Source organism: Urocitellus parryii, chromosome 6 (genome assembly GCF_045843805.1).
Source record: "Urocitellus parryii isolate mUroPar1 chromosome 6, mUroPar1.hap1, whole genome shotgun sequence".
NCBI classification, from domain to species: Eukaryota; Metazoa; Chordata; class Mammalia; order Rodentia; family Sciuridae; genus Urocitellus; species Urocitellus parryii.
In genome coordinates, this window is record NC_135536.1 from 110,035,001 (window position 1) to 110,055,452 (window position 20,452).

The 20,452-nt window shown below is 33.1% G+C and overlaps 1 protein-coding gene across 1 annotated transcript in view; it reads right to left on the reverse strand.

The window, feature by feature from the left end:
- Positions 1 to 20,452, reverse strand: part of Dennd4a (DENN domain containing 4A) — a 105,246-nt gene that overhangs the window by 47,980 nt on the left and 36,814 nt on the right. Inside the window, exons 4-11 of the mRNA XM_026384803.2 lie at positions 18,122 to 18,191; positions 14,503 to 14,672; positions 13,311 to 13,552; positions 10,594 to 10,660; positions 8,515 to 8,573; positions 6,024 to 6,168; positions 5,598 to 5,773; positions 2,380 to 2,480 (exon numbers count right to left, since the gene is read on the reverse strand). Coding sequence (XP_026240588.2) covers positions 2,380 to 2,480; positions 5,598 to 5,773; positions 6,024 to 6,168; positions 8,515 to 8,573; positions 10,594 to 10,660; positions 13,311 to 13,552; positions 14,503 to 14,672; positions 18,122 to 18,191 — 1,030 coding nt within the window. The remainder of the gene's footprint in view (positions 1 to 2,379; positions 2,481 to 5,597; positions 5,774 to 6,023; positions 6,169 to 8,514; positions 8,574 to 10,593; positions 10,661 to 13,310; positions 13,553 to 14,502; positions 14,673 to 18,121; positions 18,192 to 20,452) is intronic.

Genomic DNA, 20,452 nt, shown 5'->3' on the forward strand with positions numbered 1-20,452 from the left:
TTGAAGGGAGTACCTTCATCAATAATGGGACAAACTGAAGTAGTGCACAACCTGATAAACACAATGAGAGGAAGGCGCCAAATATGTATGACCTGCATCTATCAAAAGGACTCTCAGACAAACACACATCATAGATCATTCTACAATGGTAAGTATATTTTTAAAAGTATCAAGAAAACGAAGAAGAAACTGAAAAACTGTTTTAATTTGTTTGTTTCTTTGGTACTGGGGATGGAATCCAGGACCTCCCACGTGGTAGATAAGTGCTCTATCACTAGCTCCACCCCAGCTCTGAAGAATTGTTTTATTATTTTAGATTTTATTTATTCATTTTTATTTTTTGCAGCACTGAGAATTGAACCAGGGATACTATCACTGAGCTGCATCTTCAGTCCTTTTGATTTTTTATTTTGAGGCAGGGTCTCACTAAATTGCCCAGATTGGCTTAAAACTTGAAACCTCTTGCCTCAGCCTCCTGAGTCTCTTGGATTACAGGCATGCATTACCAAGCCCAGTCTGAAAAATTGTTTTAAAGAAAAGGAAACAGAAGATACTTAAAACTAAATACAACACCTGATTTGGAACTGGATCCTTCTGCCATAGATAAAATTATGAAAATACTGGCAAAACTTGAATGTGATCTGAGGATTAGGATGGTAGTAATACTCAATATTAATTTCCTGATTTTATGTTGAGGCGACAAAAGGATGTACCTGTTGGTAGGTAATACATTCTATTCAGATGTGATGGGTTTCTATTCTCAAAGGGTCAAGAAAAAAAATTGTATGTGATGGCTTCAAAATTTAAACATCTTTTTAAACACAAGGAATAATTAATCCTCTTAGAAAATTTTATGTAGTTCTTATTCTTTTTTTTTTTTTTTTTAAGTACTGGGGATTGAACCCAGGGTTGGAGGAGCACTTAACCTCCAGGCCACAGGATCCTGCTGAGCTGCTTAGGGCCTCATCAAGTTGCTGAAGCTGGCTTTGCACTGGAGATCCTCCTACCTCAGCCTTCTGAGCTGCTGGGATCACAGGCATGTGTCACCATACTCAACTTAGCTTTTCAAAAGAAGTTCAAGTACTTTTAGAGAGCAATTAGTTAGTCAACTCTTTTTATTTTGTTCCATAAGATAAAATCTTGTTGTATTTGATGTCATTGTTTTCATATTCCAAATACTTTTGAGCTACTGTGGAATTATCTTATCAAAATTGCTTTGTAAATACTTTTTTCAACTATACTATAAGCACCTTAAATCTTTCAAGAGTGTAGGCCATTTCCTAGGTTTATTTCAATAATAAATAAATGAGAAAAAAATTACTGTCACTATCGACTACATTTCACAAAGTAAGTATTAAATTATGGACTCTGAATGGGTTATGGTTATAGTACCAAGATTGGATAAAGAATAGAAAGTTTAACTCTTCTAATCAGATAATCTAATTCTGAACTCTCAAGATTATATACATATAATTTTGGGAGGGATGGGGCTAGGATTGTGGCTCAGCGGTAGAGTGCTAGCCTAGCAAGTGCCAGGCCCTGGGTTCAATCCTCAGCACCACATAAAAATAAATAAATAAAGGTATTGTGTCCAAACAGCTAAAACATAAATATAAATAACAATAATAATAATTTTGGGGGGGAGAGGTGTATCAGGGATTGAACCCAGAGGTGCCTTAACCCAAACTTTTTTGAGACAGGGTCTTGCTAAGTTTTTGGGCCTTGCTAAGTTGCTGATGCTGGCTTTGAATTTGTGACCCTCTTGCTTCCTCCAATGGGATTATAGGCATGTGTCAAGGTGCCCAGCTCTTCAAAATATATTCTTACACAAGCTTTTTTACCCCGAAGTATTTCATATTCTCATTGATTTTCATTTTGATGAATTCATGTTTTTGGCAAACTTCTGTCTTCAAACTATTTGAAGTAAGCACAGCATTAAGAGCCACTTGAAGATGAAAACATATGACAGCACTCATCCCTCTGAAATCATCAACATTTTCAAATGTAGTTCAAACTATTTATTTTGGATTTTCAAAATTAACTTTCTATTCTAAGTATAAACAAAATACATAGTATAAAGAAAATATATAAGTTAAAACCCATCTTTTCATGTTATTTCAGTAATGGTAAAATTAAAGAAAACAGTCACATTAATATCCTTTTGAATTTTGATGTTTCTAAGAAAATCTGGTAGATATAAAATTTAAACTTTACAAATCTCCAATTCAGCTTCTAACAAATTTTGCATCAGTGCTTGTTTGCCTTAAATACTGTAAAGACACTTTCCTTTAGATAAAATAAGTATTATCCTTTTGTGAATAAGGCAGAGCAACTCCCTTTTCCAGATTAAATTATATCCTTTAATTGTTATTCACTTACATTTTGCCAGCTGCTGGTGCAAATTATTCAGTGTATTCATCAGATGTTTACAGGGTTTCTTTGGAAGAATCTTCCAAGTTACATTCTTCTTGTCAGCAGTTCTGAGATTAAATGACAACAACAATATATTTGTCACACCGACTTTGGGAGGTGGTATATACTTGTGTGTGTGTGTGTGTGTGTGTGTGTGTGTATATATATATATATATAAAATAGAAAACACAGTGAATAACAATATAAAACACATACAGAATATTTAGGTTAATGAGGAAAATCTATAGGGTAAGTTGAGATGTTGAATATAAAAATTAATTCATATGAAGGTTGGATTTTCTATTAAGTATAGCTCAAACATTTGTAATTATATAGGTGCCAAGTATATTATACTTAAACTGGATTCGTGCTAACCATCACAAACCTGAATCTGGTGATCGTTAATTAGTCTTTAATGATCATATCAGAATGCTTAGACACTTAAATATTGGAAAAATCTTCCAATAAGATGTTTTTCTTATATGAGAAAAAGCAGTGTATAAAACTTTCAAGGAACTTATGATACATACAGCCTATCAAAAATACTTTGGTATACTTAAATATGTAGTTTCTCAATTTCCTAAAATTATAAGTAAATATTATATCTTTCAGAAAAGAAATAATCTATAATATTAAATTACTTAAATAAAGTATAATATTAAAAATACTTTTACAAATTTAAAAGAGGATTTATGATAGAAACTGATATCTTTGTTTCTAGCACAGGCTCCTATAATTTCCTTTATTACATCTATTATAATTCAGTTCTTCTCTATAAACTATATATGGGGTCTGAAATGAAAAGAGTGTAGAGCACCATAAAAGTTTTGGACCTAACTATAGCTTTGATGAGTCTACTTCTTATTTGCTAAATCTTTTTTTTCCTGTGTGTTTATTTCAAAAATTTATTTATTTATTTAGTGCCACCAGGGATTGGATCAAAGGTTTCCTCATGCATGCTCTAAGCAAGTGCTCCTTCCACTGAACTAAATCCCCAGACCACTTCCCCCCCCCCCTTTTTTTCTTCCTAGTACTGGGGATTGAATCTGGCAACATTCTACCACTAAGCTGCATCTCCAGCCCTTTTTATTTTTTGAGACAGTGTCTTACTAAATTGCCGAGTTTGGCCTCAAATTTGTGATCCTCCTGACTCGGTCTCTTGAGTAGCTCATTTTAGAATACTTGAAAAATATAGACAAAAAAGAGAAGAAAGATAAATTATTTAATTTATAATCACCAAATAAAAATTTAGCAAAGATGGGTAGTGAAACTTTCTGAGTATTCTTTTCTAAAAATGTTTCCTAAACTTTCCATAGAATGAAAAGGACCAATATCATACAAAAAAAGAGTGAATGGGAAAGTTTAAGCTGACAGAGAATGATGATTTTGAAATTTACCCTATCTTTCCACAAATGGGGATAAAGATAAAATACAGCAAGGATAAATGGCAGATGTCCTACTGTGAAGCTATTATTACATTTATAATGTCCTTCAGAGTATGGAATCTTGTGACACTAAGAACTCAATGCAGGAAACACTCCTAACATTGTTATCTTGATGAAACTGCAAAACAGCACTCCCACTGTATGTTAGCATTCGCAGCATACATGCCTATCTCACTAGACTGGATTATGAGCAATATAAGAGAAAGGAATATATTTGGTTTGCCATTTTATTCAGTTACTAGCAAATGCGAAGTACCTTCATATCACCTGATTATATCTAATTATTATTATTTACTCATATAACTCCCTTCTCCTGCCCTTGATACTATTACTCTAAAACATGACTGGGGAGGAGTATTTTCTCTAATATTTGAGATTTTATATATGATAGCCTTCTATATTTCTATTCAGTGACTTCCACTTATAAGATTACTATTACATATATCGTTACCAAAAAAATAGTGGCAGAAATATAAGTTTTGAATCAGCCAAGTTTCAAAATACAGTTCTGACTGAATAAACTACATGCTTAAAAATATAAACTCTGATTTACTCATCTGGTCAGAGGAATAAAAACTACCTCATAAAGTGCAGAGAATGAAATGGAATAACAGGCTATATATGCAACTTATGCTGGGTATGAAAGCACAAGCCTGTAATTCCAGCAACTCAGAGAGGCTGAGGTAGAAGGATCAAAAGTTTGACGCCAGCCTTAGCAACTTAGTAAGGCCCTGTCTCAAAATGAAAAAGGAAAAAAGTACTGGAAATGTAGCTTAGTGGTAGAGCACACCTGGGTTCTATCCATAGTACTGGGGGGTTGGAAAGGAAATTTTGGAAATAAATCAAAAGACTTTAAGATGAAAAGTTCTTATTTTAAAAATGGAGGGGGCTGGGAGTGCAGCTCGGTAATAGAGCACACGCTAATCACACGTGGCCCTGAGTTCAATTCCAGAAAATGAAATGGGCTAACAAAATAAATAAATAAATAAATAAATAAGAAAAAACCTAATTCATATCTACTCATTTAAGTGCAAAATCTATACCAGCTTTTGGGCTTAGCTGAAAGACTAACTCATAGTTATTTTAAGCATATTTTGTAGTTGCAATGTTATATCAATATTCTCTTCCTTGAATACCTTAAGTACAATTAAATGTGGCATACAAAGAAACAATAAAAAGCTATACAAATACAATCCAACAGTCACAACTTAAATATTATTCCAATAAAAAGAGAGGGAAGTTTATAAAATCCTTATATTCCTACAGTGTAGAGGTAATGAAATTACATATAAACTAAAAATTATTTTAAAACTCTAAACTATTACATTGTTTTGTATTATTATTCTGATTGTATTTTATAAGATTAGAAATGAACTGAACTATTAATCAAGAAGTACTGTTTTAATTCGTTTTGTGGTTTTACCCATTCTCATTTGAAGAAAATAAAACTTTTTCAATTTCTAATCTCAATTGCCCTTCTGCTAAATTTCTAAGCAAGAATAAAACTATAATGTTCCTTAAATATTTAAAGCCTGAGGATTAAATGTATATTTTCTTTCCAATAAAACCTTCCTAATACCCTAAATCTATTGCAGCCAATTCAAAGATGGTAATTACCCCAAATACAAAGAAAAAATATATCCCAAAAGAATCCTACTTAGCAATCATAAAATATACAATTATATACATATATTTTGTACTTGTAAATTACTAGGCGTAGAAGCACTAAAATGTACTTACTGAGAAATGGTGTTGGTATCTAGGTCAACACAACTGACATCTGGTGGAGGATCATACAGATCAAAGTATCTTGAATCAATCCCTACTATGAATGGACATGGTGCACTCAAGACATCTGCTAAAGCCAGTGGGCAGAGAGGAACATATGGGCATGGCCAGTGGAAAGGGAAAATCATCTTGGATAAACAAAGGGTAGAGGAATATTTAGCTTTTTGACGCTGAAGCATAATTTATCAGCACACATAGAAAACTATCTTTCAAATGTTATTACCTAAAGTCTAATGCTTGACAACAAATTAAATAATTATAACTAAATACATAAATTCATTACTCTCTGAAATTTAGCTAAGCATTACAATAGTTTTAAATTATACTAACAAATTAAGTTTCAACTAAGTTGATTGTCAATAAGAAACTGATACTCACAGACACTAATGCTTCTGTTACACTAGTAAGCACAGAAGGTCGTAAGGAATGGATGAGAATCTTATGTTCAGTTACTGCAAACACCAGTAGTGACACAGCGTTTTCAGGACCTAGATTCTGAAGTAGTGTTGAAAATTTGCCACCACTGTCAATTCAAACAAAAATGTATAATAAAAAAATGATCCATATGTCTTATTATCTGAAATAATGGAGGAAAATTTGAGATTAAGGTATAATTTGTATTATGTCTTTTAACTTTAAATGTGATTGCTGCTCTTACAGAGGGAAAACCCAGCTTTACAAACACACTTGGAAAACAATACAGTTTTTTTCTTTTTGAAAAAATTCATTCTTTTTAGATATACATGACAGTAGATTATATTTTGACATACTATATATACATGAAGTATAACATAGGATCCCATTCTTGTAGTTGAACAAAATGTGGAGTTTCACTAATCATATATTCATATATGAACATAGGAAAGTTATGTCCTATTCATTTTACTGTCTTTCCTATCCCCATCTGCCCTCCCTTTCTTTCATTCTCCTTTGTCTAATCCACTGAACTTCTATTCTCCCCGCCCTAATTATTGTATGAACAATGCAGTTTTAAGAGGTTTCAAAATCATTCACTCTTTCTGCATTCTATTGAATATGAAAAATGAAAAGTTATCTGCTTCATTTTAGGTAAAACTATCTGCTTAGTAGATAGTATCCAAATAAAGAATTCAATTACGGGCCGAGGTTATGGCTCAGTGGCAGAGCACTTGCCTTGCATGTGTGAGGCACTAGGTTCGATCCCTGGCACCACATAAGAAACAAGCAAACAAAATAAAAGTATTGTGTCCATCTACAATTAATATATATTCAGTTAATAAAAGGGATGTTTTGATTTAAAGTAAATATTTTAGCGGAAGTCTTTGTAACATGGCACATTTATCACTGCAATCATCAGAAAAGCTATGATTTATAGGTCCACCTCTCTTAAGGTAAATATATTAAAATGTGGATTTATGAATATATCATCCTACTATTGTAATGATAACAGCAAAAGGAAATCAAGAGCTACAAAGTGATGAGTCACACATATATAAAACAAATTAATAATCACAACAATAAATTTAGACATTCAAACAAAATACTGGTTTAAAAAAGCAAATAACTCAGTAAGTCAAACAGTAGTGTGCCTATATAATGTGAAACAACTGGTTTCATTGGGTTAATTCTCTTATAACAAAGCAAAACTAATAAAATTTTCTTGGAGAAATAAAAATATATATTCACAAAAACTTGCATGTATTTATAGAAGCATCATACATAGTAGCCAAAAATGTGAAAACCTCCCAACTGATGAACCGATAAAATATTGTATATGCATACAAGAGTATTAGTTGGCAACAAAAGGGAATAAAGTAATAAAACATGCTGCATCATGGGTGAACCTTGGAAACATGCAAAGTGAAAGAAGCCAGAAATAAACAAAAAGGCTACATATAATTCTGTTTTTATGAAATGTTCAAAATAGGCAAATCTATTGTAAAAGAAAGTAGATGCCTGCTTGCCCAGGGCTAGATAGGGGGTATATATATATATATATATATATATATATATATATATATATATGTGTGTGTGTGTGTGTGTGTGTGTGTGTGTGTGTGTGTGTGTAATGATGGCAGGAGTAAAGAAGGTTAACTGCTGAAGTGTACAGTTTCTTTTTAGAGTGATGAAAGTTCTCTAAAATTTATTATAGTGATAGCTGTAGAACTTCATCAATATAATCACTAAATTGTTTAATTGGGCAAATGTATGGTATATGAATGTTATCTCAATAAAGCTGTTATCTAAATGAAGTCCTTTGATTTACAATCATCAATATTTCTAGTTTATTTCCAGCTCAAAGTTCTAAAAAACACAGGGTCACTCTGGCTAAGTGCTGGTGATGAAATAATCTGCAATTCTTACAAAATTAACATCAAAGATGGCAGCTAGTCTCCCTTAGGTATGTGCTACATAATAGCTTAATTATATTCTAACTATTTCCTACAATAAAATTACCCAGCTAATTAAACTTCAAGATACTGCAGAGAAAACACTATAATTTCTCTGAACTTTCACAATGCTGAAACACATTTTTCCAATCTACTATTTAAGAATTATAACAATTTTTATTTGGGTTAATTTTAAAATTGCATTTGAATGTTCTTCAGAGGATAACTGAAGCTAAAAATCGTTTTATAAGCTGCATAAATACAACAGTAAGTGTTCGATGACAATAAAGACACAAAGCACTAAATACTATTGTAAAAGTTTTTCTTTATCAAAAACTGTAATTCAAATATTAAGTAAAAGGAACTTAGTTAGGAAACAGTTAAATGAGAAGTATTTCCATTAACATTTTGAACTTTAGCTAGAAAGAGAATACATATGAATATTACTTGAGCTCACACTAGATTTAGAGAATGATAAACAGAAATGAAAGTTTACTTGCCTTAGTGGAAGAGGAGAAGAAACAGGCTGACTGAGAATCAGATTATCATGTGGTGATAACTGGAAGATTTAAAATAATTTATTTAAAATAGGAAGGTGAGCTTCAAAACAATATTTTCTGATAAAAACATATAAATTAATGATGTTGTCCATGAAGTTTCCAGGTTTACCAGTCTAAAAATAGTTAATAACACTCATTAAGATCCTAAAAAGTAGTCCTGACCTCTGATCCCTTCCGAGAACTTCTTACTCTGAATCCTAACTCTCTTCTTCTGACTCAACTTTTCCCTAATGTAATTTTAATAAATTTGCATTACAAGACTAAATTATTCACTTAATACCATAAAAATGTGGATCAGCAAAGTGCTATACAGAACAATTTCATAGGCTGTTTGTAAACAATTCTTCCTGGAATAAAGCTGAGCTTATTCTTTACATATTATCTAGCTAATTTTGTGCTCTAAAAGCAGAGTTGAGCAGTTTCAACAGAAATTGAATAGCCTACACAGACTAAAATGTTTAGTATAAGGTCCTTAACAGGAAAATTTTGCCAGCTTCCGCTATAAAACAAATCTTCTGTGTGTATTCAAATGGAGTGTGCTATATATACTCTGTCACTAAATACCTACAAGTAAGACAAGAAATGACATGTAGATATTCAGACTGATTTTAAGGGTCATCAAAATGATATTTTCCTAGACATCTGTGTCAATATAATAATGCAAGTAATTTTATCTGCATTTTCAAATTTATGCACATTTCTACAATTTTATAAATATCTATTTGACAAATGGTTTCTAATATTAAATGATACCAGATTAAGGGCTGTGGTACACAGTAAAACATACATAGTGATAATACCTGAAAATATTTTCTTTATATAAATCACACCATAAATTATTAAATAATCAGACAACTTACATTATCATGAGCACAAACAAAAAGAGGCATAGGGCTGGGGATACAGCTCAGTTGGTAGAGTGCTTGCCTCGAATGTATAAGGCCCTGGGTTCAATCCCCAGCACCACACACACACACACATACACACACACACACACAGAGGCATAAACAAAAGAGAAAAGATACATTCAACTGGGAAAGAGATGGGGAAAATAATTCATAATCATTTAAAACTTCCCCATCACACCAAAGATATGGGCATTCCTTCCTACACTTCCTACAGTATATGCAAACGTATAACATTTCCATATATCCATTCTAATACTAACACTAACTTACAAAATGATTGCCAAAGGCACAAACCCTCAAATGCTTAGAACAAATTTTAAGGGGAAAATCCCTTCTAGTGTGTTCAAAATGTCTACTTTCTACCTACTTTTTAAAACTTTTTAATCCTTTCTGTAAGGGAAAAACATTAGATGCCTGGGAGTGAGTTAATAAAATATGAAGGATTCAAACTTCAACATGAAATAGTATCTGGTTTTCTTTAGATCTCAATTTTTTCTCCACTTAAAATTATTTTTATACCCAAAGGACTTAAAAACAGCCACATCAACAGCAGCACGATTCACAATAGCTAAACTGTGGAACCAACCTAGATGCCTTTCAGTAGATGAATAAATTTTTTAAAAATGTGGCATATATACACAATGGAATATTACTCAGCAATAAAAGAGAATAAAATCATGGCATTTGCGGGTAAATGGATGGAGTTGGAGAAGATAATGCAAAGGGAAGTTAGCCAATCCAAAAAAAAAAAAAAATGCCAAATGTTTTCTGATATAAGGAGACTGATTCACAGTGGGGTAGTCAGGGGGAACATGGGAGAAATAGATCAACTCAGGGGAGAGGGGTGCGAGGGGAAGGGAGGGGACAGAGGGTTAGAAATGATTGTGGAATGTGATAGACATCATTATCCAAAGTACATGTATGAAGACACGAATTTATATACAACCAGAGATATGAAAAATTGTGCTCTATATGTGTAATATGAATCCATTATGATTCCACTGTCATATGTAAAAAACATTTTAAAATAAGTAAATAAAATCATTTTTATGTTATATTTTGATAGAGTCACTAATAAATTCACATGACACTCATATTAAGGAAATCTTACCTGAACTAAAATCCGTGGCCTCTGAGGAGATGGAAAAGGAACTTTATGCATAAAATGAGAAATATGCCTTAAAAACAAACAAACAAAAAACTCAATTGATTCCAAAGTGAAAACTATATGCCATAACAAGTCAAAGGTGAGTCAAATCCCTATGTCCCTACAAATCTAAAATCCCTAATTTATAAAAAGAAATGAACAATCTTCAAAAATTATGTTCCTCATTAAAACTACTTCTGCCTAAATCCAATAACTTTTCACATTAATAGCTGTTCATATTCAACAATATTTATCAATGTCTCAAAAGACATTTTAACTTTTACCTCTATGTGTCAATGATGTGACTATTATAAAGAACCAATTTCTTACATTTATAATATATTTTTTAGTCAATTTTTCATGTTTTAGAAGTGATACAACCATTTAAGGTGCTCCAGAAAAACGAAAGTTCCAATGCTTCTCAATGATGGACACTAAATTTTCTATCAAACAAGTTTAAAATACTATTACTGACTTCGTAAGTTTTTTCCCAGAATAAAACAGATAAAAAATTAGATCAATTGGTTTTGCTTTGAACACTATCAGAGAAAAATTGCAATTACAGTATAAAAAAATTTTGTTTTAGAAATAAGATTTTTTTTTATTTTTCCTTTAAATACTATTTCAAAATTAGGTTGTTTTCAAAAGTGAGATCATTTCAAATGGATAGAGAAAACTGAAATAAATTTTATTAATTTTACAGATATATCTTAACTTTTTACTATATATACAAGATACTAGCAGGGGCTGGGATGTAGCTCAGTGGTAGAACACTGGTCTAGCAAACATAAAGCCCTGCATTCAATCCCCAGCACTATAAAAACAAACAAAACACCAGACATGACAGGAAATGTAAACAAATACATAAAGCTATCAGTCTCTACCATTAAAGTACTCACAACCTAAAGTAAAAAAAAAAAAAAAAGTGACAGTGGGAACAACCATCACAGGACATAAATCTTCTCCAAATACTGAAGTAGTAAGAATAACAGAAATGAACATTGTGATCCACAAATCCTTAAAGATTTCCAAGATTCATTCAGGGAGAATCTATGAGATCAAAACTATTTTTACAATAATACTAAGACATCATTTTCCTTTTTCACTGGATTAACAACGCACTGATGATACAAAAGCATTGTGGATAAAACTGCTGGCACCTGAGAATCAAGGCAGTGACACCAACCAAACTGCAGTAGCAATTATTATATTCTTTAATACTATATGCTAATATAAAAAAGAACCATGAATTTCACTTAAGAATATTTTTGAAGGGCTGGGGGTTGTGGCTCAGTGGTAGAGAACTTGTCTAGAATGTGTGAGGTCCTGGGTTCAATCCTCAGCACCACATATTAATAAACAAAATAAGGTATTGTGTCCATCTACAACTAAAAAATGTTTAAAAAGAATATCTTTGAGCAGTAAAATTAATCTTATTAAATCTCAACTCTGCCATACACAATAAAAAATTACTCTGTATGGTAAAAGGGAACATATGCATAAAGCACTTCCATTGTAAACAGAAGTACGGTGATTGAGTTTGGAAAAGCCAAGTTTATATAGCAAGTTTGAGTGATTTAGTTGATTTCCAACCCATGGAAAGCCAGAAAGATGACTGACAAATAAAAACTACCCAGTGTTGCATAGTCAGCAGATATTTTCTCTATAAAAATGAACAAAGTGAGCTTGTGGCTACAAGAAAAATAATTGATAGTACTTGCTGCTAATAATTAAATTCAAACGTGCAAGTGAAAACTAAGAATTTTACCATCATGAACCTGACAGCTTCCTGATAATCAAAATTTCTTCTGATGAGATAGATGGTAATATTAACAAACACTTTTTTATATTGATGATAAACGTGTCTACATTATGAAGATATGCTTGACTCAGCGAAATAGTATTTTCCAAATGACCAATTGTATAATATCGCAAAACTTTTGTTTTGGTACTAGAGAGGGTACTTTATCCCAAACTACATTCCCAGTCCTTTTTAGTATTTTTAAAATTTTTTTCAGAAAGGGTTTTGTTAAATTGACCCTGAACTTGAAATCCTCCTGCCTCAGCCTCCCAAATTACTGGGATTACAAGCATGCACTACCATGCCTAGAGTAAGGAATATTCTTAAAGGCTCATAATAAACCTAAATTATATCTGAGAACAAATTTAGATTTAAAAGTTCTAATATTGGCTAGAGACATAGCTCAGTGTTATAGTGCTTACCTAACATGCATGAGGCCATGGGCTCAATCCCTAGTACCACTACCACCTCAACAAAAAATTCTAAAATTCCTCCAGATTAGGATCTTTTAAGTTTTATAAAAAGCATTTTTTCTTGTTTGGTTGGTGTTTTGGTGCCGGGGTATCAAACCCAGGGCCTTCTGCATGCAATGCAGGCACTTTACCAACTAAGCTATATCCTCAGCCCCTATAAAAGCCTTTTTAAAGAGGCTCAAAATATTCATTTCAAACAATTCATCTCAAAACATTTACTTCATTGTTAAATAAAATTATTTAAAAAGCCCTTTAAAAGTATGACAATTAAATATTACCTGAGAGAAATAAAATGATCATTTTCCCCAAATAACTCTCAAGAAATAAAAATTACTCAATAATTAGTACAAAAATACCACATAATAGAAAGGTCTGCCAAATTTTGAACCAAGAAACTTCTAACTTACTTCTCAATTGGAAGGACATGAGGTCCAGAGATTGAATAACGATATAGAAAAGTCAGAAACTTCCTGAATGCATCAAAAAAAGGCCAGTGAGAAAGAAGACAGATGCATTTGTTAGTGTGAATTGTTTTAGAACTATCTGATTTCCCATCTGCCAGGGGTGCTAAACCCAAAAGAAGTCTCTGTTTTTCTGTGAGATTCTCCTCGGAGTATGGTTCATAAAACTGAATAGCAGCACCATAAACCTGCAAAACAAGTAACATATTTAATACATATATTTTGTATCATTTATTCAAATCACATCATCTGTTAAATATTTAGCAGGTGTTTGCCATAAGCCAGGCCAGGTGTCAGGGACTAGGTACACAGTGATGAAAAGATAACACCCTTGCTTTCTTAGTGTACTTGAGAACTATATAGTAGTATTCTTACATATTCTTTTATTGAAAAAAAGGTGTTTTAATTAAATTATACTTTTAAAATAAAGAGTGAAAATTATGGGCTGGGGTTGTGGCTCCGTGGCAGAGCACTTGCCTCATGCAGGTGAAGCACTGGGTTCGATCCTCAGCACCACATTAAAAAAATAAATAAAATAAAGTATATATGTCATCTATAACTAAAACTTAAAAAATTTTTAAAAAGAGTGAAAGTTATTATAACAATATTCTCTGCAAGAAAATGGTTGCAATTATTTAATAGAAAATTTTAGATAAGAAAATATAAATTCCAAATTTGAGAAATTCACAGAATTTCTCTGGACTTCAAGGTCTCCCTTCCAACTATGAGTCTATGATTCTAGGGCAAGGGATGTATATCAGTGGTGGAGTGCTTGCTTCATATGCACAAGGCCCTGAGTTTGATCCCTGGCATGGGATAGGGGAAAAGCTATGATTGTAAATCATGTTATATACTCAATAATGTCTTTTGCATTATTTTCAAAGCTTCTTTATCACAGAAAATGAACCAATGAAGGATCATCATTTGATATTCATGAAAAAAGCATTTGGAAAAATGACAGAGTAAAAATTAATTCTTATTTCTCTGGATACAGTTGTTTAAACCAATTGGAATAAGTATATGTATAATGGATTCTATTTAACCCATTCCTTTTTCTGTTGTTCCTTGCAATATATAAAATTTAAGATTTGAAAATGTACAAGAAATCTGCAAACACTTTTATTAAAATACAAAGTACCTTTTCAGCTGAGGCTCCAGTTAACACAAATGTAGAAAACACAGGGAGAGGGTATTTGCTATTTGATGGCCAACATTCAATAGTTGCACCCATTGGTAAACAAAAAAGGGGAACAGATTCTGGTAGTGAAAATGATTCGTAATCTTCTTGAGGGTATCTACAAATTAGACCTATGAAAATAATGATAAATATTAGGTCATCATCTCTTGAATTTAGGTGCTCATAATCTGAACGATAATAAATTTGTTTTATTATTTCACATTGTACATATGTTCATCAAATAACTGAATGCTTCAGCAGGATTCATGTAGATTTTAATTCTCGAACATTAAAACTATTAAAATTGACTAAATGCTTAATATTTATCAAGCTTTATCTACAAAGGTTAGTGTGGGAGACCAACATTACATGTGACTAAGTCACACTCCCGGGCTGGGTGCTGAGGCGCTCAGTCGCAGAAATGTGGGAGAGCTTTCCCCACCCTTCTTGGGTTTGATGGTCAGTGTCTCGTGCATGGGTGTGTCTTGCTACAGCTCCATGGGTGAGGCTACACTCACCTGTTCCTTTGTAATATAACCTCTTGCCCTGTTTAGGATAGAATCTTCCATAGAAGTGTCTTGTGTGTGTCCCCTTCTCTTACTATGCTCTTGGGTGTGGCCTACCCAGGTGTCAGTCAACCTGCTGACAGTGACATCATGAAGATAGACTCAGCCCCCCCCCAAAACCTGACCCCTTGCCTCATTTGAATAGCTTCTCCTCAATAAAAGGGGTCAGCACATGCTCTCGCTCAGCTCTCTCTTTCTCTCTCCCCTCGGACCCTTAAGGTCAGAGGAGCCGTCGCAGGGACCCCAAAGAAAAAGGTATTTGTGTCTCTTGTATGGTTATTTCGTGTAGCCCAATTAGCCCAGTTTAACTGGAGTGACCCCTGAGCCTTTTATTCATGAGAACAGAAACCCAGAAGGTTAGGTTAAGGCTAACAAAAAGGACAATCCTGTAGAAACACACATATACACTCCAAAAAATTCAGTTTATGGCCACAAACCATAAAGCATATTTTTTGAAATTTTCAATATGGTTATTTGCATATATTCACTCCACCAGTTCTCAATAACTTTCCCTCGTGGGACTTTTTATACATTAAAATATACATCTCATAGAAGTATATGTACTTTCTAGCACAAATGCAAAAAAATTCTCAAAAAAATAGCAGTTATCTATTTATGACATCATCAAAATAATGTTAACTCAAACTCAGCTTCTAAATAATCCCAGCTATTATAAAAAGTTTGAGCTTTAAGTAGCCTATGATTTTGCATTAGGTAGACTAGTCTTAAAAATGGCCCATGCATCTTCTATTGAACAAATTCTAGGAGCAGGGCCTTATATTATATTTTGTGGGACTAGAAACAGAAAACAGGTTGCCATTTCTGAAGCTCTTAAAGACAAAAGGAAATCATCACTAGATGTGGCCACAAAACAAAATGATAAACTGGGAATAAGAGTAGTTGGTTCTACCACTAGGGAGAATAGAAAATTAAGAGTGCAGGACTCTAATTTTAAAAGGCTGAATCTGCAATCTTATAATTAAGATCTGTATGTTTGGTATTTTGAGGTCTCTGGAAATTGAACATTTCAGGCTGGGACTGTAGCTCAGGCATAGAGCGCTTGCCTAACACATGTGAGGCACCACATAAAAATAAAAATAAATAAAACAAAATAAAGGTATTGTGTCCATCTACAACTAAGAAAAAAAAGAAATTAAATACTTCAACAGTGTATCATAAACCTACAAATTAGTTTACAATATTTTTCATTTTTGTGAAATATAATTACATATAAACTACTGAATTTGACTAAATTTATTGTAAATATTTTAAAAGATAAAGAAAAATATATAGCTTTCCCCTATTTTCTTATTTTTACATTTTAGTATTTTATTTTTTTCTATTTATTGATTTATTTTAGTTATATATAAGATTAGGATTCATTTTGACAAGATTATAAAAGCATGGAACATTAAGTTGTTTTGATTCAGTTCCCAGTACTTCCCATTTCCCTCCCCTCTTCCCTCTCACTGTTCCCTTTCCTCTATCCTATTGATATTTTTGCTATTTACTTATAGTTTTTTCTTACATTAGTGTTGTGTGGATTGTACATGATGGTGATTCACTGCAGTATATTCATACATGTACACAGGAAAATTAGGTCAGATTCATCCCACTGTTCTTATCTCTTCTCCCTCCTCCCCTTTTTTTAAAATGTGGTTTTTTAGATGTTTTTTTTATTTACATGTGGTGCTGAGAATTGAACCCAGACAAGCATTCTACCACTGAGCCACAATTCTAGTCCTATCCCTTCCCTTTAATACTCTTTGTCTACACTGCTCTTCTATTCTATTTTTCATCCCCCACCCCCTTATTATAGATTAGCTTCTGTGTATCAGAAAACATTCAACCTTTGACTTTTGGGGACTGGCTTATTTCACCTGGAATGATAATCTCCAGTTCCATTTCCCAGCAAATGCTATACTCTCCCTCCCTCTTTCTCTCCATACATACATACACACACACACACACACACACACACACACACACACACAGACATAATCACATTTTCTTTATCTATTCATCTGTTGAAAGTTATTTAGTTTGGTTCCACAGCTTGGCTATTATGAATTGCGCTGCTATAAACATTGATGTATCTGCATCACTGTACTAAGCTGAATTTATTTTTTTTAATATTTATTTTTTAGGTGGACATGGACACAACATGGACACAACACAATGCCTTTATTTTTACGTGGTGGTGAGGATCGAACCCGGGTCCTGCCCGTGCTAGGTGAGCGCTTTACCACTGAGCCACAATCCCAGCCCCTATGCTGATTTTAAATCTTTTGGATATATACCAAGGCATACGATAGCTGGGTAATAAGACAGTTCCATTTCTAGTTTTTTGAGGAATCTCCATACTGCTTTCCAAAGTGGTCACACTAATTTGCAGTCCTACCAATAATGTATGAGTATACCTTTTTCCCCACATCCTCACCAACACAGTTATTTGTATTCTTGGTAATTGCCATTTTGACTGGAGTGAGATGAAATCTCAATGTAACTTAAAAAAAAATTTGTAGTTGTAAATGGACAGAATGCCTTTATTTTATTTGTTTATTTTTATGTAGTGCTAAGGCTCAAACCTAGTGCCTATACATGCTAAGCAAGCGCTCTGCCACTGAGATACAGACCCAGCCCATCAATGTAGTTTTAATTTTTATTTCCCTAATTGCTAGAAATATTGAACATTTTTTCCATATATTTTTTGACTCTTTACATTAGCTTTTCCCTACTTCCTACAAAGTATGAAGTTAAAGAGAAGAGTTACCAGAGAACTGACACCTGCTTATTATTTAAATGTGAGGCTTAAAAAAAACATTTTTTCATATTAATCTTCCAGACAGCATCTAAAAACATATGGATAAGACAAAACTAAGAATCAACAAGATACGGGTTAGAGTCCCAGTACTGATACTAACATATCATAAACAGGCTTTGTTTCTTTTTTTAACCTTAGCTTACTCCACAATGCACATATATATAAAATATGTCCTGAAAAATGTACTTACCAGCTTTGTAAGATATAGTGTTAGTCTTTGCCACCGATTTCTTATAACATAAGTACACTGCAGATCCCCACTGAGTTAAGAGAGAGAAAGAGAGAAATAATATTTAATTTTAAAAGACAGTAACTAGACAAAATATGGCCTCTCCAGATACTATAGTATATATTATCTAAAATGTAGTAACAGATTTTTCTCTGCTAGGTATTTTCAGTTTGTTATTCTGTGTTTTATTGGCATCACTGCCCAGTTTTCTTTTGGAAGTAAAATTAAACTGTTGTTATTGTTGTTATTCCAATAATGTGAGAAAAAGTTGACCTTTTGATACAAAACTAAGCCATAACAATTCAGATAGTTATTCTAAGTCCAAGCCTTGGGCAGAAATGATAAATTAAGAAGTATCTATTCATCTGCATACCTTCCATTTGACTCCATACCCCTTCCAGATATTACAAGAATTTTTCTGAAATCTTTTATGCCAAAATTCAAAGAGTTGTAATTTGCTATATCCATTTTCTTATTTCTCATCATTTTCTGAATCCATTCCAAATTGGACCTTTTCTTTTTTGGTACCAGTGATTGAACCAATCCCTACCCCTTTTTATTTATTTATTTATTTTATAGTTGTAGATGGACAGCCAGCCTTTATTTGTTTATTTTTTATGTGGTGCTGAGGATGAAACCCAGCACCTCACACATGCTATGCAAGCCCACTGCCACTGAGCTATAGCCCCACTGCTTATTTATTTATTTATTTATTTTGAGAGAGGGTTTCAGCTAAGTGTCTGAGGCTGGCTTTGATTTTGCAATCCACCTGCCTCAGCCTCCTGAGTCACTGGGATTGCAAGTATGCACCACCACATCTGGCTAGGCCTCTTTTTACACACCTGAGCTAAGAGTGAGGTCTTTTAAAAATAACATATAATAATTGTACATATTTATAAGGTATAATGTGATATTTTAATACATGTATATAAAGTGTAGTGACGTAAGAGTGATTTTTATATTTTTAAAGGGTTGTTTATTAGGGCCTGGACTAGGCTTGTGGCAATGAAGTGGGTGAGAAGTGGTAAAGTTCAAGATACGTTTTAAAATTAGTCAATAGAGTTTACAGAAGAACAGAATGAGTAGTAGAATTCTAAGAAAGGTTAGGATTATTCTAAGGATAATTAGTCTGATTATTAGTCTGAGTAACTAGAAAAGTAGAATTTCTATTTGAAGGCTATGGAGTTCAGCAGATTTGGAAAGACACAGTAGGAGTCCAATATTGATAATGTGAAATTTGAGATATTCTATTAAATAAGATACCTAAAAAGAAATAATAAATGAGAGAAATCCAGGTTAGACACATACACATAGATGGCATCCACACATAGCCTGTATTTAAATAATCAGATCATCAAGGGAATGAGTTTAGATGGTGAAGATAAATGGAGTGAGGATTGAACCCAGGGGCACTCCAATACACAGGAGTTTGGGAGACAGAAAGGCATCTGCAAAGGCAGAAAAGTAATGATGGGTGATATAGTACAAAAAACAAGGTAGGGCTGGGATTGTGGCTCAGAGGGAGAATGCTTGCCTCGCATGCGTGAGGCACCAGGTTTGATCTTCAGCACCACATAAAAATAAAACAAAGATATTGTGTCCACCTTTAATTAAAAATAAATATTAGAAAAAAAAGAAAAATGAGCTAGTACATGAGAGAGAATACATCCTGTCTTCCTGCCATGGTTTCCTGAAAAAAAAAAAAAAAAAAGATCACCTATATCAAAACTTTCTAAAAAATTGAGACAGGAAACTGATAATTGGACTCAACAAGAAATCTTGATGGAATGATAGAGACAAAATAAACAGAGTCAAAGTGAGGAATGGGACAAAATGTACTCAACTCTTTTGAAAAGTTTTATCATTAAGAACAACGGAAGGGGGGCTGGGGATGTGGCTCAAGCGGTAGAGCGCTCGCCTGGCATGCGTGTGGCCCAGGTTCGATCCTCAGCACCACATACAAACAAAGATGTTGTGTCCTCCGAGAACTAAAATAAATTAAAAAAAAAAAAAAAAAAAAAGAACAACGGAAGGAGCAACAGAAGGAGGAAAATATGGGACCAAAAAATTTTGTAAAGATATCTTGCAGTATACTACTTTGGATTCTGTAGGAAATAAATTTTGATAGGGAAAATCTGATGATTCAAAAAAAAATTAGGGAGAGTTGCTGAAGCCATGACCTCAAAGCTGTGTATGGTATGGAACCCAGCACACAAGTTGGGGGTGGGGGTAGTTAGAGACAGCATATTGCTTTTGCAGTTAAAAAGGAATAGTTATGGCTTTTGGGGGAGG